Raw genomic sequence first — 24,262 nt, forward strand, 5'->3', positions numbered from 1 at the left:
GTACATACGTGCTTTACAGGCAGATCATAGTATAAAAGCACATCAGGGTAACAGAACAGAATGCAGGATACAATGTTACAGTTGCTGAGAATTTGGAGAGAGAGCAACATTAACATTAAACATGTTCATTCAAAAGTCTGATAACAGCAGGAAAGATGCTTTCTTGAATCTATTTGTAAATGTATACGTACATTTATATCTTCTGTCTGATGGAAAAGCATTTAAATAGAGTGGGAGGAGTCTTTAATTGTTGGTTGCTTTCCCGATGCAGCAGGAATTATAGATCACAGAATCCCTACTGTGTGGAAACAGGCTATTTGGCCCAACAAAGTCCACTGATCTTCTGAAGAGCATCCCACCCAGATTCATCTCCCTACTCCTTCCCTGCAACCCTGAACACTCTGGGCAACTTAGATGGCCAATCCACCTAACCTGCTCATTTTTGGACTGTGGGAGGAAACCGAAGCTCCTGGCGGAAATCCAGGCAGACAACAAGGAGAATGTGCAAACTCCACTCAGACAGTTACCTGAGGGTGAAATTGAATCTGGGTCCCTGGCGCTGAGAGATGATAGTGCTAACTGCTGAGCCACCATACCACCCAAAGGTGAAGTCAGTGGATGGGATGCTGGTTTGCATGATGGACTGGGCTATGTTTACAACTCTAGTTTCTTTCAGGCTTGGGAACAGCAGTTGCCATACCACACTGTGATCGTCTACAGAGGATGCTTTCTGTGGTAAACAACTACAAACTATTGACCAAAAAAACTCTACTGGTTGAAATGTTAATCCCCCTTTTAAACATTCCTTTAGACACCATGCCCCCCCCGTCCCCCCCCACACGGACACACACACGGATGGACCCACGGACCGGGACGTGGACACGGGCACACTATTTACGTGTATGTATTATAGAAGTAGACACAAAAACATAGCTGTTACTGGTTGGGCACATCACACTGGGGAATCACAGTTCAATTATAAATCATACCTAAGCCAGAAGCACCAGTGGTTCCAGCATTGTCTTCAGCCTGTTTGATTCACTGTATATGATATCATGACACGGTGACGCTGGGTACTGCAAAGGCTACGGGCCCTAACAACATTCCGCCAATACTACTGGAAGTTTGTGCTCCAGAACCTGCCACTCCCCTAACCAAGCTCTTCCAGTACAGTTACGACACTGGCATCTACCTGCCAATGTGGAAAATATGGTAAGTCCTGTGTACAGAAAAGACAAATCCAACCCAGCCAATTACCATCTCCTGGGGCTACTTTCAATTATCAGTAAAGTGATGAATGGTAATGATGAACGTCAATACAGCTTTCAAACAGCATCTGCTCAGCAATAATCTTTTCACTGACGCCCAGTATAGGTTCTGCCAGGGCCACTTAGCTCCTGACCTTGTTATACCCTTAGTTCAAACATGACCAAAGCAGCCCACTTGATTGTTAAATGAATAAAAACAACACTAGTCCAAAGGATTTGATGAGGTCGATGTTTTTCTTCCCAAGACCTTCTGTTTTCTGAAGTCCTTCCTTCCAAATTCTCTTACTTGCTGACGATACAGGGATTCACACATTAATCATTCAATTTTACAGTCACTGGTTAAAGGCAACAGCTTGTAGCAAATGGTGAGAGAGCATAACTGATGTTTTTCAGGTTTGTGTCACTTGTTTACAGAGGTATAGAGACAGATCCTGCTTCTAGTATGGAAAATCTGTGCCTGTATTATTCATACACACAAGATGTTCAGTTGCTCAAGAACCAATTGTAGAGTAGTCATCAGGCAGATGACCTTTGGTATCCAGAACTAGTCATAACTGCACAAACCAAATACCAAATATTTCACTTCTACCACTGCATGCAGAGCAACAGCATAAACACAACTCATGAGTTCCAGCAACTGGTCCATTTTAGTCCACTATCAAACAAAATAAGATGATGTAGTCTTTACCTTATTTTTCCACACACTATTGCCATCTCTCCCAACTCCTTGTATATCTTGTCATTCCTCTTTAATGCTACATTCTGGTTCATATACTTCACCAAATTATTTTAAACCCTAACAGTACTTACAAAATTGCCGCATGAGGAGCCCTAGCACATTAGGAGTGCATCCCGTTGGCCTGTACAGGGAGATGTAAATTCAGCTGTCAGCTTGGGTGAAAAAATGGCATGGGTTAAGTTAAATTAAAAGTAGCTGTACTTGGAACAAGGACCTTGTAGATTGTTGTCCAGGCCATGTGCAAGTTAGCATAAGAAAAGATATATCAGAATAATTAACATATAGCTAAAAGGCTGGTGTGGGTAAAATAGATTCCCTTTGACGGGCTGTTGAAACCATTTCTAAGATAATATGATGGGGTCAACTTGAAATGGAATGGGACTCATGTCGTAGAGACATACACCATGTGAACAGGCCCTTCAGCCTACAACGTCGTAGCGACTAACAAACACCAAACTAGACTATTCCTATTTATCTGTGCTATGTCCTGGCAGGAATGGTGAATTAGAGAAGTGACCATTGCTATAAGCTAATATGTTGGGGTTTGGGGAACTTGAGAAACATAGGCAGCCTAACTGCAAACAAAGCAGGACCAGAAAGCATAGGAGGATCTTTTATCATGTGATTTCGAGCCACACTGAATTTGGGTTCTTGACAGACTTGTCAAAGGGCCAATGTTAAGAATAGTCTTCAAGCTTAATCGTCTTAATAACAATTTATGAAATATACAGACTAAATCCTTCTTATACAATGGATTGCGTGTAATCTGTTTGGACAATATGTGGCAGGTCCCAGGTAATCCGTTGGAACTGGGAATGGATTGTGGATTATCACTTTGATCTGGGTGATCTGTTTGTACCAGGGCAATAGATTGCAGTGATATGTTTAATCTAGAGGTAGATCTTGGGGGAGGTGGATCCTGGGTGATCTTTTTGGACTACAAGTGAATTCTGGTAACCTTTTAGGACTAGGAGGGTGAATCTGAGTGATATGTTTGGTATAGTTGTTCATCCTGCTGATCTGTTTGCATCATGAGTGGATCCCATGTTCTGGTAGGTATGGGGCGGTGGATACTGATGTTGTAGTGTTTGGACAGACAGGATTGATCTCTGTGATCTGATTTGGGGCTGAGAATCCCAGTAATGTCTTTGGATGATTGGGCGAAATAGAAATTCTGGTGAATTGTTTGTACCATTGGGGGTGGACCCTGTGATCAGTTTGGTCAGGGTGGTGAATTCCAGTGATTTGTTACGTCTGGGGTGGGTGGATCCCGGTGAACTATTTGAATCCTGTGAGGAGGGCGTGGATGCTGATGTTCTGAGCGCGCCGGATGGGATGGATTGCGGTGATCTGTTGGGGGTTCCAACCCGGTGCTTCGTGGCGGTCGATCCGGCGATATGTTCCAGTGGGAGAGGATCTCGGCGATCTGTTAGGATGGTGACGGATGCTGCTAATTTGTTCGGGGTGATCACTTGTCGCGGACGCGATTTGAATTTCCCGCCGGCGGAGGCGGCTCGAGCAGGGCTGAGGGCGCGTGCGCAGTCTCTCCCCGACTCCGGGCGGCTCATGGCGGCGGTGCTAGCTTTACTGTTCAGGGAGGAGGTGACGGTGGCTGAAGTGTTCGGGTGGCTGCGAACGGAGTGGCAGCCGTTCCAGGTACTAGGAGAAGACCGGGGATGCGTAGCCTGAGGCCTTTCCCGCTCAGCCGGAAGAACGGGAGACTCCCTACACCTCACTCACCTCCGCCTCCGCCCCCAAGTCCCACTTTGGAGACCCTGACCTCCATTACTTTCGCTTCCCAGGTACCACGCCCCTTTCCCCCGACTCCCCGCCACGCACACTCCCCTCCGCCTCTCCCAACGCACAGTCCATGCCCTTCCTCTCACCTTCCCTCTACTTCCAGGCACACTTCACCCCCATTCCCACGCGAATATACCCTCCCCTCAGCGCGCACACTCCCCACCCTCCATTCCCATGCACACTCCCACGCGCACATACCCTCCCCTCGCCGCGCACTCCCCCGCACGCACACTCCCCCCCCCACCCCACGCGCACACTCCCCCCCCCCACCCCACGTCCACTCCCCAATCCCTATGCTAACTCGATGACCCCCCCCATGCGCACACTCCTCCCCCACGCACACCTCCCCCCTATCCCACGCACACCTCCCACGCACACTTCCCCCCCCAACCCACACGCACACTCCCCCCCACCCCACATCCACTCCCCCCCACCCCACATCCACTCCCCCAATCCCTATGCTAACTCAATGACCCCCACACACTCCCCCGCGCACACCTCCCCCCCCCACCCCACGCACACCTCCCCCCCCACCCCACGCACACCTCCCCCCCCACCCCACGCACACCTCCCCCCACCCTACGCACACCCCCCCACCCCACGCACACTCCCCCACCCCACGCACACTCCCCCCCCCCACATCCACTCCCCCAATCCCTATGCTAACTCAATGACCCCCACACACTCCCCACCCATGCACACACTCCCCCCCCCCCACCCCACGCACACTCCCCCCCCCCACCCCACGCACACTCCCCCCCCACCCCACGCACACTCCCACCCCCCCCCACGCACACTCCCCCACCCCCCCACGCACACTCCCCCACCCCCCCACGCACACTCCCCCACGCACAATCCCCCACCCCCCCCACGCACACTCCCCCACCCCCCCCACGCACACTCCCCCACCCCCACTCCCTCACGCACCCTCCCCCACGCACACTCCCCCACCCCCCCACGCACACACCCCCACCCCCCCACGCACACACCCCCACGCACACACCCCCACCCCCCCACGCACACACCCCCACCCCCCCACGCACACACACCCCCAACGCACACTTCCCCCTCCCCCCACGCACGCACAATTTTCCCCCATGCACATTCCCCTCCTCTCCCACTGACACTCCCCCTAGCATGTGCACTCCCCTCCCACACCCCCCATCCTCCCACAAACACCCCCCCCCAGCACGCACACACCACCCTCACCCCCCCATACTACCCTCACCCCCCCCCCACACTCACCCCTGCTCCTATCACCTCTCCACCCTGCTCCCCTTTCCATCATCACTCTTCTGCACTCCCGCACTCCCCCTCCCTCATCCTGCCATCCCAACTCTTTTTCATCCCACCAATAGTTTTGCCCATTCCTTACTCTTCCCACCCCACTCCGTTCAGTGAATCTAGTGAAGGGTAATGATATTTTTGTATTCACAACCACATTATCAGAGGTTTTTTTTCCCTGACTTCTGTTTACAGAATGGTGAATTGGGTGGCAAACTTCTGGAGTACAATTCCTTGCGGCGAGACTTTGTACCATTCCTTTTAAATTTTTTAAGAGAACAGACAAACCAACTAATTCCAAATGGTCCATCAACTCCTGCGAAAACATCCTCTGTCAAGGGACTGAAACCTGCCCGGTGCCATCGGGATTGGAATGAAAGTAACCAGACAGAGACAAAGGGCAGTTATACAGAAACACCGAAAGGGACTAGAGTGCAGTTATTCCTAGACACTCCAAACAGTTCCTCGAACTTGGGCAGTTCATTCAAATCTCCCTCATCCAATGGTGGTACTTTCTTTTCAAAATCAAACAGCGACTTAAACAGTATAGATTCCTCTGTTAGTCCAGACTTCAGCAGTGGTGCTACATCACGCTATGGTGAACGACGGTCAGCTCAGAGGGCCAGCCTTGGGCAGTTCATCGTCCAAGGCCATGAAAGCCAATCTCAGCGCCGTGCCAGGAAGAAAAATATGCTAGTCAGTGGCCGCCATTTAGCCAAGGACACAGCAAAGACCCCAGCTGAAGATGATGCTGGAACTTGGAATGGCAATAAGAGGAGGATAGAGTTTGTTAATACAACTCCACCTGCAGCTCAGTTAAATATAAATAACTTGGAAGAATTTCCACCAGTGGGTGCAGTAATGTTGGGAAGGTAATGTGAATCTGTTTCAATGGACTATTTCTCATTTCAGCAAATGTTAGCAATTGGAGTTTTACACTTGTATCTGAAAGGTCAGCTGTGGATGTGTGGGAACACCGTTTGCCTCGGAGTCAGAAAGTTTTAGGTTGAAGTCCCACTCATGAGATTTTAGCACATGATCCAGGGTGACAGCTCAGGACAATATAGAGGGACTGCTGCATGGTTGGATATGTAATAATTTGTTGCAGACATTAAACACTGGCCACGTCAGCCTTCTCGGGTGAAGGTAAAAAGATTACAAAGCTATGCCAATATTTCTCAAGTAATGCCACTTTTTAAAATAGAAATTTCTGTGGAACCCCTACAATGTGGAAACAGGTTCTTTGGCTCAACAAGTCCACACTGCCCCTCAGAGCACCCCACCCAGACCCATTCCTCAAACCTACCCAACCTACATGTTCCTGAACATTATGGGCCAATCCACCTAGCCGGTGGGTCTTTGGACTGTGGGGAGGAAACCCATGCACACATGGGGAGAATGTGCAAACTCCGCACAGACAGTTGGGAACAAGGGGGAATCGAACCAGGGCCCTTGGCGCTATGAGGCAGCAGTGCTTGCCACTTTGCCTTCCCCAAATTATCTGGTTATTATTGCTGTCTGCAGAATGTTAATCTGGACAATTTAGTTGGGCATGTTTGGATTTTGTGAAAGGCACCTTTAAATGTAAACATTCTAGTTATGATTTATGTGATTTTCAGTTGCTTGTACATGGCATATTGTGTAAGTCTCAACCTTACTGCAGTTGACTTTTTGTGAAAATTGCATTTGATGATTAGGCCTCCTTTATTTGATAGTAAAGCAATTCCTTAGAACTTAAGTTTAAATGTGTAAGGTGCACCTGAGCCTTTACTGAATCCCTCAGCTTTACAATTCCAGTATCGGTCTTGCCCTTCCAAATGTGTGTACACAGCAGTCTAGTTATTGTTGGCTAAAAGTCATTCATGAATGGTAGGAACAATTTGAAGTGACAAAATAAGAGATCAGTGCAAGTATTCTGACATAAAAATTTCACTCGAACGTTTCCTATTGCATATTAATGTCAAATTATTAACTGGGAAATTGAGCCACCTTCCCGTGCTTTGTAGGCAGAATGACTGCTTTGCTTTATTCTGAAGTCAGTCAATTAAAATAGTGGTGCTTGAAACTTAGGTCGGCTCAAAAGACCAAAGATATAAGAGCAGAATTTGGCAATTTGGTCCATCAAATCTCAACTCCATTCTCTTGCCTTCTCCCCATAACCTTTGATCCTCTTACTAATCAAGAAAATATCTATGTCCGCCTTAAATTCATTTAATACTTGCTACTCTGCAGCAATGAGTTTTACAGGTTCACTAACCTCTGGCTGAAGAAATTTCTCCTCATCTCGGTTCTAAGGGGTTGTTCTGGCTGTCAGTATTCTCTCAATTGCAATCAGATCCACCAACCCCCTCTCCCCCCCCCCCCCCCCCCCCACCCCACCCCAACAATATGACTGACTCTCAGTCCTTGACAAACCCTTCATGTCTTCATTAGCTGAGTGCCAATGTATTTTTCATGACAAAGACCTGTGATGTTGGATAAAGCTGACAGTTCCTATTCTGGGCATAGAGATTTGATATGATTCGATTTAGTACTGTATTGAGGTACAGTGAAAAGTATTGTCTTATGTGCTTTACAGGTGAACTGTACTATATAAGTACACCAGGGTAACAGAACAGAATGCAGGATACAGAGTTACAGCTGTCAAGATGTATAGAGTATAGTAGGGGACTGAATACGCAACCTTTTGGGGCACCAATGTTGAGGATTATTGTGAAAGTGTTGTTTTTACTTGACCAGACTGCAGTCAGGAAGGATGTCAAGAAGTCGAGAATCTAAGTTACAGAGGGTGTAGCAGAAACCTAGGTTCTCGAGTTTGGAGATGAGATGGTTTGGAATTATGGTGTTGAAGGTGGACTGGCAGTCAATAAGTAGGAGCCTGACTTGGGTGTCTTTGTTCAGATGCTCCAGGGATGAATATAGGGCCAGAGAGATGACATCTGCCAGGTGTATCCGAGGCTGTTGGTACAGGTGACATCGATTTACTGCCCTTGTGTTCAAAGCAAGTGTAAAATACATTGAGCAGGATGTACAGTTGCCCATAATTCTGTTGGACTTTGCTTTGAAGCCCATTATGTCATGTAAGCTGTGCCATAAACGATGGGTATCCGTGTGGTTTTGGTATTGCCTGTTGGCATCCCTGATGGCCTTGTATTTCCTGTATAGGTCCAGCTCACCTGACGTGAATACCTCAGACCTGGACTTCAGTAGGCAGTGGATCTCCTGGTTCACCCGTGGTTTCTGACTGCGAAACATTTGGATTAACTTCATCATGCAGTCATCTACACACTTGCTGATCGGGTTTGTAACTGTAGTGGCATACTAGTTTAGGTTGGCCACCGAGTTCTTGAATATGGACTAATTCACTGACTAGTAGAAGCCCATCTGTTTCCAAAGATCACTTTACATTACTTTCTGTACTGGTTCCTCATGCTTCAGTTTCTCCTTGTAACCTGGGAGAAAGAGCGCAGCATTGTGGTATGGTTTTCCAAAATGCTGATAGAGATGGAGTGGTAAGCATCTTTGGTTATGTAACAGTGAACAAGGACGTTTGGACCTCTGGTGGGGCAGGAGATATGTTGGTGGTATTTTGGTAGTACATTCTTGAATTGGCCTGGTTGAAGATTTGTCTGCTGTAAAATCTTTTGAGAAATGACCCCAGGTCTATCTGAAACTCTAATTTATGTACGAGTCTAATTTTGGATCAGAGGCAAAAAGGAAGAGAATTTAGTAAACATGTTTCCGGTGTGCCATGAAGTCCCACCTGCATCAGATGAGTGCAGTAGCATCTGTTTTGAAAATCTGAGCCATCCAGGAATTCTTCTCATGCCCTTCAAAATGTCTTTGCCTGCTGTTGCACACTGTCCAATTCCCCACTTTTGCTGACCACTCAGATACACCATGGTGCAGCATGCTATCTTATGGCAGTTAAGATCCCCAGTAGAGGACCCTTTCCAAAGGAGTCCTCCATTTTTCCATCAGCGATGTAGGGTGGATGGTGCTGCACAAGCAGTCTCGTGAAATAATAGATTAAGTAAATTAAATGGATGCCTAGCCAGAAGTAGCCCTGAGGAACAGTTTTCAGCATTTAGTTTGATTTTGGTACTACAGTGGGCACCCAATTTGGAAAGGAGTCAGTGAGCTGCCTTCATCGGCCTGCTTCTGAGCTTGGCCAGTAGTGGCGAATAACAGGTCCAGGCAACAGGATGTGGAAGGGGTCATTGTGTTTGACTGTCTGACCCTTTTTTGCAGTTATGTCCAGTTTTGTGGTTATTTAGAGGGATCATGTGGTGTCCTCCGGCCTCATGGAGGCCTCTAGAGACTAGTGGCCATCACGGGTAGGAATACTCTGGGCTTGTGATGTTATCGCTAGACTGAAATACAAGCGACTCAGGTAATGTCCTGAGGACTCAGTTCGAATCCCCCTATGGGAGACGGTGGAATTTGAATTCAGTTTAAAATAATAATCTGGGATTAAGAGTCTAATGATAATTGTGAAATCGTTGTTGATTGTTGGGAGAAACCCATCAGATCACAAATGTCCTTCAGGGAAGGAGACTGTCATTGTTACCTGGTTGGCCTACACATGATTCCAGACCCACAATGATGTGTAATTAGGGGTGGACAATAAATGTTGGCCTAGTCAGCAAAATTCACATCCAATGAATGAATAAATAGATCATCACCCTGGCCTATGTCAAGGTGGGGATTAACTCTCTTATAGATTTTAAAAATTTCTGTTCCTCTTTCACAAGTTTCTGTTGACTGTTTGATTTTGTTTGCCACAGTGCTCTCACAGGCATTTAACCTAAATGCAGTTCTGTTTGAAAAAGTAGAAATGATAAAAATAGGAGCAGGTAGGCTATTCAGCTTTTGATATGCTCCACTATTTAATATGATCGTGGCTGATCATTTAACTGAGAATTTTTTCCACTTCTTCCTTCATACCCTTTGATTCCTTCATCCTAAGAACCACATCTAACCCCATCTTGAAAACATTCAATGTTCTGACCCCAACTGCTTTCTGTGGTAGAAAATTCCAAAGGCTCACCACTTTCTGGGTGAAGAAATTTCTTTTTACTTAAGTGGCTTACCCTTTATCCTTAAATTTTGACCCCTGATTTTGGATTCCTGGTCATTGGGAACATCCTTCCCTGTTTACCATGTTAGCATTTTATAGGTTTCTATGAGTTTCCCCTACCTCCCATTCTTATAAACTTCTGTTAACATAGCCCTAACCAATCCAGTCTCTCTTCAATAGTCACTCCTGCCATCTGGTAGCCTTTGTTGTACACCCAACAGTCCAGGTGTGTTCTCACTCCACTTTGCACCTGTAGAACTGTAGCAAGACATCCCACTCTGATATTCAGACCATCTCACTATGAAGGTCAATGGCCAATCCACCGAGCCTGCATGTCTTTGGACTGTGGGAGGAAACCGGAACATCTGGAGGAAACCCATGCAGACATAGGGAAATGTGCAAACTCCACAGACAGTCGCCTGAAGGTGGAATTGAACCCGGGCCCCTGGTGCTGTGAGGCAGCAGTGCTGACCACTGAGCCCCCATGCTGCCCCACAAAACTGGGGAGGATGCCAACCAGGGCAATAACAGTTTAAGACAGACTGCTAATTCAATATTTTTTTTAAAAAGCACTTTGATAAAAGGTGGTATAACCCTTTTAAAGAAAAATTTTGCACACATTGATTAGAATGACCTCTTTATTTTTAGTCAAAATAAATCTGTTATCAGCTCTTTAATTTTAAATATTTGAAGCCTGACATATTGAAGCACAAAGGCCTTCCTGGGACATTTTGTATACTGGGCACATAATGTTCAATTGAAATTCCCACAGTCTTCAGTGTTCTCATGCTCTGAGCAGCTGCAGTTACTCATTTCAATCAATCATTCAAACGTTGCTTTTCATTTTCCTGAATGATACCTTGTGGTTTGATTTGCTCAGAAGTGTCAAATGTGATAACCTGTTGAAGGCACAATATCCTTAAAAAAAATTCAAAGATGGAAAGCAAAATTAGTCAGAAAGATAGCAACGAGGTCACCAACATAGCAGTAAGAAGGAGTGTCTTAAAAGGAGAAAGAAGGGAAGAAACCTAGAGGTTTTGAGGACATGTTTGAGCTTAGCACCTTGCCTTGTGAAGCCTCAGAGGTGGGCAGTGACGGAGCAATGAAAATCAGGGATGCTGAAAGTCTGGAATTGGAGAATGCAAATATCTCTGAGGGGTTTGGGGGTGGGGCTTAGGAATGGTGAGAATGAGGCTGTGGATGGATTTGGGGGGGAAAAAAAGGGATGCTAAAATGTGCTGGTTACTAGCAAACTAATGTCAGTCAGTAGAACTAATGCTGGCCAGTGAACACAGATGATCAGTGAAGATTAGGACATGGAGGCATAGTTTTGAAGCTAACCACTGCTTTGGAGTGAGGAATTAAACTGGGACCACATTCTGCTTCCTCAAGTGGATGGAAAAGATTACATGATACTCTCAGAAGGCATTCTACTAATGTGTCAGCTGCAGTTTCTACAATAGTATCAGGAAAACAAATCATCTGATCATGATTATAATACTGTCCTTTACTTCAGTGGTGCCCATATTTCCAAAGTCTCTGGCTGTAAAGTACATGAGGCTGTCCTGAGGCTATGTAGTATGGTGTAGTGGTCATGCTAATGCTCTGGGGACACTGATTCAAATCCCACCACAGTAGCTGGCAGTATTTGAATTTAATGAACAACCTTGATGACTTGCTTTAAAAAAAACTGGCTCGCTCATGTCCTTTGTGTAAGAACTTGAGATTTCTTTCCGTTGCCTGGCCTATCTGTGACCTTACACCCACAGCAACATGAGGGCACAACTGCCCTCTGAAACATACAGGCTTTGGGCAGTTAGGGATGGGCAGCAAGCACTGGTCTTGTTAGCATCTTGCACCTCCTGTGAAAGGATAAAAGAATTAAATTCAAGTTCTTTGTACTACTGTGTGAAATTTTTTTATACCATACTTACATATATGTTTCAAAGTAATTTCGATTCTTATTTCAGCAAAACAAAACCATCAAGAAGAATTAATCCCACTCCTGTCAGCGTAGAGCGGCTGCAGTCCAAACCGAAGATATGTTTCACTTCTATTCCTTTGAGCCAACCATTATCCTCCACGTGCTGTGTAGGAGCTGCTTCAGAGGCATTTGGGGCTGGACTGGAGGGATTTGCTGCAGTTTCATCTCCTAGCAGCTTGCAGGAAGAGCGTGAAATGCTAAAAATTGAAAGGTAATCTTCAAATAAAAAGTAATCTATTTGCATATCAACAAAACTACTGTTTGCTGGCTTTGTATTTCTATTTCCCATTTTGCTCCACATTGCCGCACTTCTTTGGAAATGTAGTGGAGAAACCAATATTTCAGTCTTGAATCTGATCTGGAGTTTGAAGTGTACAAATGAAATACCAATTGACCTCATCATATTTTTAAAGCTATATCCATGTTTAGTGCTTGATTCCTAGAAGTAATAGGATTGGAGAAAACTTCTTTGCAAACTTCCTGTATACGTTTTTTATGCACCAATGTTGCAACACAAGAAGTACAGGGTATAGACTCATTGTACAGTATGAAAGATTCTAGTTTCAGAACAATGTACTAACATTTGAGAAAACAAGCAGGGAATGGCGGCACAGACTGAATAGTTGCTAAACGTCACAGCTGTGGATTCAGGCACTGCCATCATTTAGAGGGTGAAGCCATAAGGTACTTGTATATACCGGACTTTTATTTCTTTGCGTATCGAAGTATTCACTGGCCTGTATTGGTGCGGTTCCAAGAAGACTCAAGAACGTCCTCCATGGTAGAGCCAGCTTGCTTATTTGATATATATATCCACTGCCTTAAACAGTCAGTATGGCTCCTGTACATACTACTACTTGGTGCACTTCCACACCTCATCAAGCTGCAGACACTTCCAAATCCATGACCTCTACCATCTAGAATGACAAGGGCAGCAGGAGCATGGGAAAATTGCTGCCTACGCGTTCTCATCTGAGTAAGGCACCATAGTATCTTGGAACGATATCCTTTCTTCACTGTTACTAGGTCAGAATAAGTAAGTTGCTTCTTACCAACCCCACTGCAGGAGGACTTATGCAATATGAACTGTGGCAGCTCACCACCAACTCAAGGGCAACTAAAAGTTGACTCTTAATGCTGAACTTGGCCGTGAAGCGCTCATTCTGTGGATTAGAAAAAATAAGAAGTTGTATCATTGTGGAAAAATTCTGTAAGATGTGAAAAATTCATGCCAGACGTTCGAGAAGACTGTTGAATAGAGGTTTGTACCCCTATCAAACTTGAAACTCAAGACAGTGCAAGTCAGATCAGAAAATGCTGTTTAACTCATGGTAGTAGAAATCTGGGGCTCTTTTGTGAAAATGTATCAATGCTGAGAGGCAGTTGGATTTTTCAAGAATGATACCGGAGTTTTTGATAAGTAAGGGTATCAAAGGATATTGCGCAAAACTAGACAAATGGAGTTAAGGTGCCATCAACTAATTGGTGAATTGATGGGCTGGCTGAATAGCTTAATCTGGTGATTCTAATGAAGTACGAATTTTACAGTGACAAGGCTAGAAAGCCGACTGTTAACTTGCCTGTTTCCGTGGAACGTATTAAGCTTGACAATAGTAATGTCTCTGAAATGATGTGAATTACTTCGCAATCTGACTTATTTTCTAACCACCTCATTCGTGCACTAATCCAATTATAACCACACAAAGCTGTTTTGTTTTTGAGCACTTGAACATTTAAAATTTGTACATTATATGTGACATAAATTTTTTCAGTGGAAAAGATGTGCCACCTTGAGTTGTTTCTGATCTAACCCATTTTGATTAAGGGAGTAGATGAAAGTCAAAAAACTAATACCAGGTTTTGCAAATATGGTGCACGTTTATTTAGAGTTGTTTGGTAATGCAGAACTTGAGTATTATTGGAAAAAATAGCACATTTTATTGGAAGCTCTTCATGTTGCATTCACCAGGATGGTTTGAAAGAATGCTAATGTAAAGGGAAAGCAATCTTTGCACTGCAAAAGAGGAGGGTACTGTTTGGATGGCAGTGGTTTGTAATTGGTAGTCGTTTTATCAAGGAGAATATGCCAGTTAGTTAGCTGAACTGTTAACAGTTTGTTTTAAACTGCACAACTGGTTTGTTGACTCTGGTCAAGGCATTGCCCTGAGAAGTGAGCCAGAGAATGTCTTTTACCGCATTTTTGAGTTGAAACAGGCACAGGCGTGTACGTGTTCTTGCAGTTCAAGCAGGGCTCTGTATTACTATATGTAGCTTCTAGGATACGCAAGTGTGCCACACAGCAAACACAACTATCTTCAGTTGGTTGTCAGTTGGTTGCACATTTAGAATTATTTAGCAAATGTCCATTTGTGAAATCCACACTGTTGTAAGTTAACAGGCCTGGGCTGGTTAGGTATGGTCAGTACCATGTTGTGAATAGCTGAAGGGATATACTATTGGGTACGATCTACCATTCTGTGGGATGTACGTCCATTGCATGATGCCAGAATGTAAATTCATATACTATATTACTCATTTGTCTGATAGACAGGACATCTTTCAGACTTGTCAGAAGTATTCTGTTAGTGGTGAGCACCACTTGTCTTGCAACTGCATTGGAACAGCATGAAACAACTTGCTTCTGTTGTTGCTCAAACCTTTGAGATATTTTATCTTTACTGAACGCTTTTGTCTTTATTAAACAGAACATGCCTGTGGCAGTGTGCAATAAGAAAGATACTGACAATACTCAATTAATCCACGCTTGCAAAATTCAAAACACAGTGTCCAAATTTGGATGTGGTGACCTGATTTGACAGCATTTTCTAAATAATCCTGCACGTAAATCCTTTGACAAGATTCCGCCTGGTAGATAGTAAAGTTAGGTCACTTGGGATTCAGAGTGAGCTTGCCAATTGGATACTGGCTTGATGCAGGAGACTAAGAGTAATAATGGAGGGTTGCTTTTAGGATTGGTAGCCTGCGAACAGCTGTGTTCCAATGGGGTCGGTTCTAGGTCCTCTTTTGTTTGACATTTACAAAAATGTTTTGGATGAGAACATAGAAGGTTTAGTTAATAAGTTTGTGGATAATAGCAAAATTGGTGGCATAGTAGATGATGAAAAAGGTTTTAAAGAGTACAAAAGGATCTTGATCAAATGGGTTCAATGGGCTGAAAAATGGCAGATGGAGTTCAGTCCGGATAAATGCGAGGTATTGCATTTTGATACAGTAAACAAGGGTAGCACTTGTACAGTTATTGGTAGGAACCTAGTGGTGCAGATGTATAATATAAAGTTTGCATTGCAAAGGAAGGATATTGTCAAGCTGGAGAGGGGTCAGAAGAGATTTACCAGGATGTTGCTGGGAATGGAAAGTTTGAGTTGTAAGGATAGGCTGGAACCTTTTCCCACTAGAGCGTAGGAGGCCGAAAAGTGACCTGGTAGAAATTCATAAAATAATGAGAGAATGGTCAGAGATGATGTTAGTTGTCTTTTCCCTAAGATGTGGAATTTCAAGATGAGGAGATGCGTTTTTAAGATGAGAAGAGAGAGATTTTAAAAAAAGCATGAGGTAAATTTTTTACACAGAGGGTGGTTCGCGTGTAGAGTGAACTTCCTGATTAAGTGGTGGATGAAGGTACAATTACAACAGTTAAAAGACATTTGGATGCATATCTGGTATGGAGGGATATGGGCCAGGAGCGAGCAGGTGGAACAAGTTTAGTGTGGGACAGACTGGTTGGATTGAAGAGTCTGTTTTCATGCTGTATGGCTCTATGACTCTACTGTTTGTTAGCTGTCTGTCACTGTCAAACTGTTATGTTCTCCATAATACCTCTACCAATCAGAGTTCACTTACCAATCATTCAGCACTCTCCTCTCATACTGTATATACTTTACATTGGCATTTTCTGCAAATTGGCATGATGAATGCGGAATGAAAAGCTTACCCAAAAATACATCAATGATTTTTTCAGAAACTGTACAGTTGCTTATTGGATGGGCACTTAATGAAGTGTGTTGGGCTTTTTTTTAATTTAAATAAATTGTGTTGATGCTACAGATTGGAATTATCGTACAATGTAAGCACAGGAGAATGCAATTTAGCACAAAAGTGTAATTGTTTTATGAAAGTTGATTCAGAATCTGCTTCCACTCCCCTTTTCGGCGAGAATTTTAGGTTACAACAACTTACGGCATGAAGCAATTCTCCTTTCCCCCACCCTACCTGCTTTGGCAGTTCCTTCACCCACTATCTGAAATCTGCATTTACTGTGTTGCAAATTTTTCTTCAACTATTTTTAAAACAATTCTTTAAACTACCAAGATAATAAATGTGAGGCTGGATGAACACAGCAGGCCCAGCAGCATCTCAGGAGCACAAAAGCTGACGTTTCGGGCCTCGACCCTTCATCAGAGAGGGGGATGGGGTGAGGGTTCTGGAATAAATAGGGAGAGAGAGGGAGGCGGACTGAAGATGGAGAGAAAAGAAGATAGGTGGAGAGGAGTGTATAGGTGGGGAGGTAGGGAGGGGACAGGTCAGTCCAGGGAAGACGGACAGGTCAAGGAGGTGGGATGAGGTTAGTAGGTAGGAGATGGAGATGCGGCTTGGGGTGGGAGAAAGGGATGGGTGAGAGGAAGAACCGGTTAGGGAGGCAGAGACAGGTTGGACTGGTTTTGGGATGCAGTGGGTGGAGGGGAAGAGCTGGGCTGGTTGTGTGGTGCAGTGGGGGTAGGGGACGAACTGGGCTGGTTTTGGGATGCGGTGGGGGAAGGGGAGATTTAGAAGCTGGTGAAGTCCACATTGATACCATTGGGCTGCAGGGTTCCCAAGCAGAATGTGAGTTGCTGTTCCTGCAACTTTTGGGTGGCATCATTGTGGCACTGCAGGAGGCCCATGATGGACATGTCATCTAAAGAATGTGAGGGGGAGTGGAAATGGTTCGCGACTGGGAGGTGCAGTTGTTTTATTGCGAACCGAGCGGAGGTGTTCTGCAAAGTGGTCCCCAAGCCTCCGCTTGGTTTCCCCAATGTAGAGGAAGCCACACCGGGTACAATGGATGCAGTATACCACATTGGCAGATGTGCAGGTGAACCTCTGCTTAATATGGAAAGTCATCTTGGGGCCTGGGATAGGGGTGAGGGAAGAGGTGTGGGGGCAAGTGTAGTATTTCCTGCGGTTGCAGGGGAAGGTGCCGGGTGTGGTGGGGTTGGAGGGCAGTGTGGAGCGAACAAGGGAGTCACGGAGAGAGTGGTCTCTCCAGAAAGCAGACAGGGGTGGGGATGGAAAAATGTCTGGGGTGGTGGGGTTGGATTGTAGATGGTGGAAGTGTCGGAGGATGATGCGTTGTATCCGGAGGTTGGTAGGGTGGTGTGTGAGAACGAGGGGGATCCTCTTTGGGCGGTTGTGGCGGGGGCGGGGTGTGAGGGATGTGATGCGGGAGACGCGGTCAAAGGCATTCTCGACCACTGTGGGGGGGAAAGTTGCGGTCCTTGAAGAACTTGGACATCTGGGATGTGCGGGAGTGGAATGCCTCATCGTGGGAGCAGATGTGGCGGAGGCAGAGGAATTGGGAATAGGGGATGGAAATTTTGCAGGAGGGTGGGTGGGAGGAGGTGTATTCTAGGTAGCTGTGGGAGTCGGTGGGCTTGAAATGGGCATCAGTTACAAGCTGGTTGCCTGAGATGGAGACTGAGAGGTCCAGGAAGGTGAGGGATGTGCTGGAGATGGCCCAGGTGAACTGAAGGTTGGGGTGGAAGGTGTTGGTGAAGTGTATGAACTGTTCGAGCTCCTCTGGGGAGCAAGAGGCGGCGCCGATTCAGTCATCAATGTAACGGAGGAAGAGGTGGGGTTTGGGGCCTGTGTAGGTGCGGAAGAGGGACTGCTCCACGTAACCTACAAAGAGGCAGGCATAGCTGGGGCCCATGCGGGTGCCCATGGCCACCCCCTTCGTCTGTAGGAAGTGGGAGGAATCGAAAGAGAAGTTGTTGAGGGTGAGGACGAGTTCGGCTAGGCGGATGAGGGTGTCGGTGGAGGGGGACTGGTCGGGCCTGCAGGACAGGAAGAAGCGGAGGGCCTTGAGGCCATCTGCATGCGGAATACAGGTGTATAGGGACTGGACGTCCATGGTGAAAATGAGGTGTTGGGGGCCAGTTCTTTAGTTCTTTAAACTACCAGTTGTGTTCTAATTGGAACAGATGTTGCAGAAGCACGAGATAATCCAGTCCTCACGGGACCAGATGAACCACAAAATTGTTGTGGTGCAATTGAAGGTTATTTAGTCCATTTTGTCTGCACTGGCTTTCTGATCATTTGACTTAGTGCTAATCTCCTGCCTTCTCCCCATAATTGTACACATTGTTTCTATTTAAATAATCATCTGATGTCTTTTTGAATGCCTAAATTCTACCTGCTTCCTCCATACATCCAGACAGTGTATTACAAACCCCTGTTTTAAAAAACAAGTGTATTTGCTTCTTTTGTAAAATTTTTAAAAACTGTGCTCCCAGTTCTCAACTTTTCTATAAATGGAACGGTTTCTTCCTATCTACTCTGTCCGGACCCTTCATGATTTGTAAACTTCTTTCTGATTTCCTCTCAGCCTTCTCTTTTCCAAGAAAGAGAGATTGGAGAGGTTGGGACTGGAACTTCTCATCTCTGCATTCTTATAAACCCCTCCTGCGCCATTTCCAGTGTACCTTCGTAAAGCATAGTACCCAGAAATGTGCAAAATAGTTCAGATGAGGTCTAAATAATCCTTCCAGCCTGAAAAATATCTTTTAACCATTACTGTCTGTTTTCTAAGTCTCAGCAAACTTTATATCCACATTGCTGCTGTCCTTCCATGGTCTAAAAGTTTCTTTTCAAATCATTTTGTATCAAATACGTTTTGAAAGCTCATGTAAACCGTAACAATAGCTTTAACCTCATCATCCCTCCTTGTTTCCTTTGGAGAAAAGCGCTAGCACGTTAGTTAGGCAACATTTCCCCTTAAAAATTCCATGCTGATTCTTCTGAGTTAACCAATAATTTTTTTGGTGTGACTATTAATTTTATTCTGAGTGTTTTTTTTTTAAAGTTCCGCACTGCTAATTTTAAATGGTATGTGATTGTTGGGTCGATTTTTACATTCCTTTGAACAATAGCATAATGTCTGCAGTTCTCAAATCCTCTGCTACCACCCTTGAAACCACTCATGATTGAAGGATGTATTGTCTGTGTTTCCCCAGTTTCAACTCTTATGTCCTTCAATATTGTTGGATGCATCTCATCTGGTCCTGGTTCCTCAACAACTTTAGGTACCTACACCTTATTAGATACCTTTTCTTTATTAAAGTTATATCATTTTAGTGATTGTGTTTCCTCCTCTGACATCATTGCCAATAGTATTATCCTCAAAGGGAAAGGCAGATGCAAAATATTCATTTAACTCCTCACTAATGCCTCTTGCCTCTATAAATCACCTTTTTGGTCCCTAATTGGCTCCACTATTACTTTTACTGATGTGCTTGTAGAAGACTTTGGGATTTCCCTCAATAGTTATCAGCCTTTTTTTCATAATCACTCTTTGGCTGTCTTATTTGCATTCTCACGTCACTTCTCAAACTTGATTCTCAGTTGTATTTTCTACTTGATGTCTATCAAAATCATGTTTTTTTTCCCCATCTTTAACTTAATTTTTACCTTTTTCGTCCTTGGAACTCTTGATCTGTTTGTCCTACCTTTCATTTTTGAGGGAATACACTTTGACTCTCTCTGAGCCATCTCCTCTTTAGAGGTAATCCGTTGTTCAGCTACTGCTTTTCTGCCTGCTTTTGATTCTAGTCTAACTGGCTCAGCTATGTTCTTGCTCTGCTGAAGTTGCTTTCTGCCAGTTAATTGTTTGTACTCTGAATTAGTGATTGTCATTTCCACCATCACCCTAAACCTTATGATGCGATAATCACTGTTCCCCAAATATTTGCCCACTGTCCCTGGATTATTTGGCCCACCTCATTCGCAAAAGAACCAGGCCCAGCAATTCTCCTTTCTAGAGCTTAACATATACTGATGTCAGAAATTCTCCTGCACGCAACCTGCCCTTTGCTGTCCCGACACTAACACTATCTCAGTCTATATATGGGTAGTTAAAGTACCCCATTATAACTACTCAATGATGTTTTCACCTCTCTGTAATGCAAAGCTAAGTTCCATAAAATTTTTAATCCCACTTCCTTTTGAGAAATTATGTTTTTCACACAGCATTTTTCAGTGTCCTGGCTTTTAAATCTATTAAATCCATTGGTAGCAGTTTCAGGGCCTTTTTGGTGTCTTGTTCCATATGAGTAAAATAATGTGCGCTAGGATGCTGCTTTCTGTTTCATTTGTATCACCTTACAATTACCTGATTTCGAAATTCTCTGTAGGTGCACTTGTCTTTTTGTGGATTCTTGAGTTTGAAATCAATGACAGTAACGATATAGAAGTAGTTTACCTGCAGTTAACAATTTTTGATAGTTATCTTACTGATGCATCACCTAAGAATACAACAAACAAATGAACTGATTTCTCCCTGCAGAATCATTACGATAATTCACTGAAAGCACATCTGAGTGCTGTTGATAGGCTGCAAATTCACGTTTAGAAAAATAGCTCAAGGTTGCTGTCAGAGATGCAAAAGAAAATACTAGAAATTCTGATGAAAATTAGGTTAATAGCCTCTAACAACAGGAAGGTTGATAACCTACAAAAGGTAAATTTATTTGTATTTTAACTTTTCTCTTTTCCAGTTCTTCTATATTGAGTTTCTGAGTAGTGCATGATCACAGAATTGGTACAGTGCAGAGACCATTCAACCATCTATTTTGACTCCAAGTTCTAGTTACAGAGAACTGTTGGTACCATCCTGGGAGTTGGTCATCTGTTCTACCTTTGAGTTGAGTAGTGGCATATGATAAAGGAATATTCAAGTGAGAAGGTTGAAACAAAAGATAAAATGAAATAATCTGCCATTTATTTAATCGTGTCTAAGTAACAAGAAATAAAAGGATAAACAATAAAGTTTCACTTCGACAGAGATTCTTTGGACATGTGACACTGAACATTTTTCTGATTTAAATACCATTTTTATTGTCCGATGGGTTTCCATTTTTAATTAATAAGTTGCTAAATGGCACATGGAAAATTGCAGGAAATCAGAATTGTGTATGTAGCGATTTTATATCTTTCCTAGAGGCTTTTACATTAGCAATTATTTTCATACATTTTGTTTTCAAATGAAATAGATCCAAGTTGCTTCAGCAGTCAGTGGTTTTCGACTCAGTCCCACCTACGAAATGCCAGTATGGAAGATCTTCTAGTACACCCTCAGACAGTATTGCTGTGTGTGCTGACATAAGCAAAGTTTCTTATAGAAGCCAGTTGGATATCTTGGCTCAGCTATACTCTGCCTGTATTTCTGGTAAGTGAGTTTGTTTAATGTAATGGGTAAAAGAACCCAGAGGAAAGATGTGGTTTTATTTGAATGCAACAAGTTATGATCTGAAATATACTGTTTGAGTGGGTAGTGAAATCAGATTAAACATGTATGTTTCTGTGTATATGTACACACATGAAAAGGAAATTTTCAGGGCAACGAGGAATCCGAATTAATTGGATAACTTACTCAACAAACACCATCGTGCGAATAGTTTTCTGCTATAGAATTCCAATTCCTAGTGTAGAGCTAAAATTACTGATTTAAAATAATCTGAGCTGTGCCAATTTAATGCATTTGAAATGTACAGTACTAGTTTATATACCTTACGTTGAAATACAGTGTTTTGTTGATGGAAGAATATCTTGATTCCTCTCAGAGAAAAATTCTAGGTGTAGGCCGAGTTCACAGTGTATTTAAAATACCTGGTAAGCCCCTACGTGAAAGGTTATTTACGGTAGATTCTGTAGTCACTATGTGCACAACTTTTTCAAATTTTCCCATTGCAGTCACTTAGGTTGGGTACTCACCAGGGGCGTTTGTCAAAGGACAATGTCAGCTCGATGAAGCAAATAAAAATTAAAACCATTTTCTGCTTTCTCAGTTTGTTACTTTCCATTCTTTTCTTTCAATGAACTGGTTCTTAGAGATGTTTTCTCATGTCCAGTTTTAAGATTATAACTAATTTGCAGATTAGTTGTCTTGCAGCTAACTTTTGAACTCCAGTCTCTGGATTCAAGTTCAAGAATTTAGCGATGCCAGGACTCGACATTCTCAAATTAATTAGTCATTTTCATAGGTAGTTCACAGTACTTTGCGTGGAGTCCATTCTGACAGCTTTGCTGGCTGTTCTGTTAGATGGGGAAAAATAGTAATGCAGCCACATGGCTCTTTGACAATAAAGTGACTTGTTAACCAAGTGTAAAGAGGTCCATGATGCAGATTGCAAGAAGACTGTTTGGAAAAGGGGAGATGGTTGTGGCATGTAGATGTAAACAACTAATGTTGTGTTCTTGTAATTTTAGAAAACTTAGTGCCAAACATTTTTCTGGAGCTGTTCTTTATACTGCAGTTGTTAACATCCAGGGGTGGAGCATCAACAGATGATCTGGAAGACAAGGTAGAATGTTCTACTGAGGTGAAAGGTAAGTGTGAGTCTTTCATTTATTAAACACCGCTCTTCAAACCAAGTAGTAACTTTCTCACTAACTGAGTTTAAGGTAATTTAGTATGTTGTTTAGTCTGTGGAAGGGGCACTCCTTGTTAACGTGCAGGTTGAGTCTCAAGGTTGGAAATCGCAGGGGCATTAGCAAACGTTTCAATGCTGTAGGAAATGTGCTAGAGGACTGGAGGACAGCCAATGTGACACTGTTATTCAAGAAGGGAATCAGAGATAAAGCAGGAAACTACAGGCCAGGAAATTTAACCTCAGTGCTGTTCTGAATCCATATAATAGGAAGGATATGATTGTACTGGAGAGGATGCAGCAAAGATTTACTAGGATGTAGCCTTGGTTGGAGAGTTTCAGATATGAAGAGAGATTGAACGGACTGGGATTGTTTTGCTTGGAGTAGAGAGGACTGAGGGGGTGAACGTGATTGAGATGTATAAAATTGAGGGGAATCACAGGTGATGTAAGGAAAAGCTTTTTTTCACCCAGAGGGTGGTGGGCCAAATGAAGGCATATGGGATTAGAATAGTTAGGCGGTTGTTTCTGACTGACACAGTCTTGATGGGTGTGTGGGCCTTTTTCTGCAGACTTCAATAACTCTCTCCACAAGTGCATAAGGATGTCTGCATTCAGGCCCAGCAGTAAAATTTCCAAGGTGTCAGCGCAGACAAGGTAGGCAGTGTTCAGGCTCCTGGAAACATCCATTCCAAGCCACTTGCTCCCTCTTTCCTTGCCCTCTTGTTTGTTTGTTCGATCTTTCGTGCATTCATCCTTTCATTTGTTCTTTCGTACTTCTTTTTCTTCTTTTTCCTGTTAATGATGGCAGAAAATGTGACATTGTGGAGGAGGGCAGTTGGAGCTGGTGAGGCAACGGCCTGGCCTGGCAGTGTAGCCAGGGACCTTTGGAGGCCTGGTGTCAGAACTCCTCGTAATAGCCATGGCGGTAGTAGCAGCTCCTAGTTGTGGTAGACCCAGAGCCAAGGGCTCTTGGTTATTGGCAAGGTAGCAACAGCAACGGAGCCAGGGGCTCCTATTGGTGGGGCACATGTGGGTCCAGCATCGAATCTGGCATCGGTGGGCCCAGCAATAAAGAGATGGCGCCTGAAGCGTCGCAACTCTGAGATTGGTTGGTCTGGCGTCAGTGGTCAGCTGGCTTATTGCAGACATGGTGGAATGAAAATGGACTCTCAGCTATATCTTTTTTATTCTTAAACTATTCAAAATGGTTATGGTGACTGTCGAATCTTTTCATTGTATTTCGCCGTGTTGCTCATTGTAAGAGTACAGGTGACAATAAATCATCATTCATGAGTCATTCAACAAGTTGGCTGCACGGGGTCCTTGGCTTGTACTGAATCTACTTAACAAGTACCACAGTGGTAGTTCAAAGCCAGCCATTGGCATATGAGATTTGTTGCAAGGAATTTGTTAATGAACATAGAACATTACAGCACAGTACAGGCCCTTCGGCCCTCGATG

The 24,262-nt window shown here is 44.0% G+C and overlaps 2 protein-coding genes across 6 annotated transcripts in view; one reads left to right on the forward strand and one right to left on the reverse strand.

The window, feature by feature from the left end:
- Positions 1 to 3,310: 3,310 nt before the first annotated feature.
- Positions 3,311 to 24,262, forward strand: part of cdan1 (codanin 1) — a 98,759-nt gene continuing 77,807 nt past the window's right edge. For 2 of the 5 annotated variants that reach the window (XM_059649370.1, XM_059649371.1), the window contains exons 1-5: positions 3,311 to 3,444; positions 5,287 to 5,963; positions 12,142 to 12,366; positions 21,422 to 21,597; positions 22,638 to 22,757. In XM_059649370.1, coding sequence (XP_059505353.1) covers positions 3,343 to 3,444; positions 5,287 to 5,963; positions 12,142 to 12,366; positions 21,422 to 21,597; positions 22,638 to 22,757 — 1,300 coding nt within the window. In that variant the 5' untranslated portion in view covers positions 3,311 to 3,342. Of the gene's footprint in view, positions 3,445 to 3,480; positions 3,664 to 5,286; positions 5,964 to 8,256; positions 8,392 to 12,141; positions 12,367 to 21,421; positions 21,598 to 22,637; positions 22,758 to 24,262 lie in introns of those variants that run through there. The other 3 variants (XM_059649372.1, XM_059649373.1, XM_059649374.1) reach the window with 3 other exon arrangements.
- Positions 21,042 to 24,262, reverse strand: part of stard9 (StAR-related lipid transfer (START) domain containing 9) — a 383,628-nt gene continuing 380,407 nt past the window's right edge. The window contains exon 35 of the mRNA XM_059649369.1: positions 21,042 to 23,593. The gene's annotated coding sequence lies outside the window, so the exon portion shown is untranslated. The remainder of the gene's footprint in view (positions 23,594 to 24,262) is intronic.

This window comes from Stegostoma tigrinum, chromosome 10 (genome assembly GCF_030684315.1).
Source record: "Stegostoma tigrinum isolate sSteTig4 chromosome 10, sSteTig4.hap1, whole genome shotgun sequence".
Lineage (NCBI taxonomy): Eukaryota > Metazoa > Chordata > Chondrichthyes > Orectolobiformes > Stegostomatidae > Stegostoma > Stegostoma tigrinum.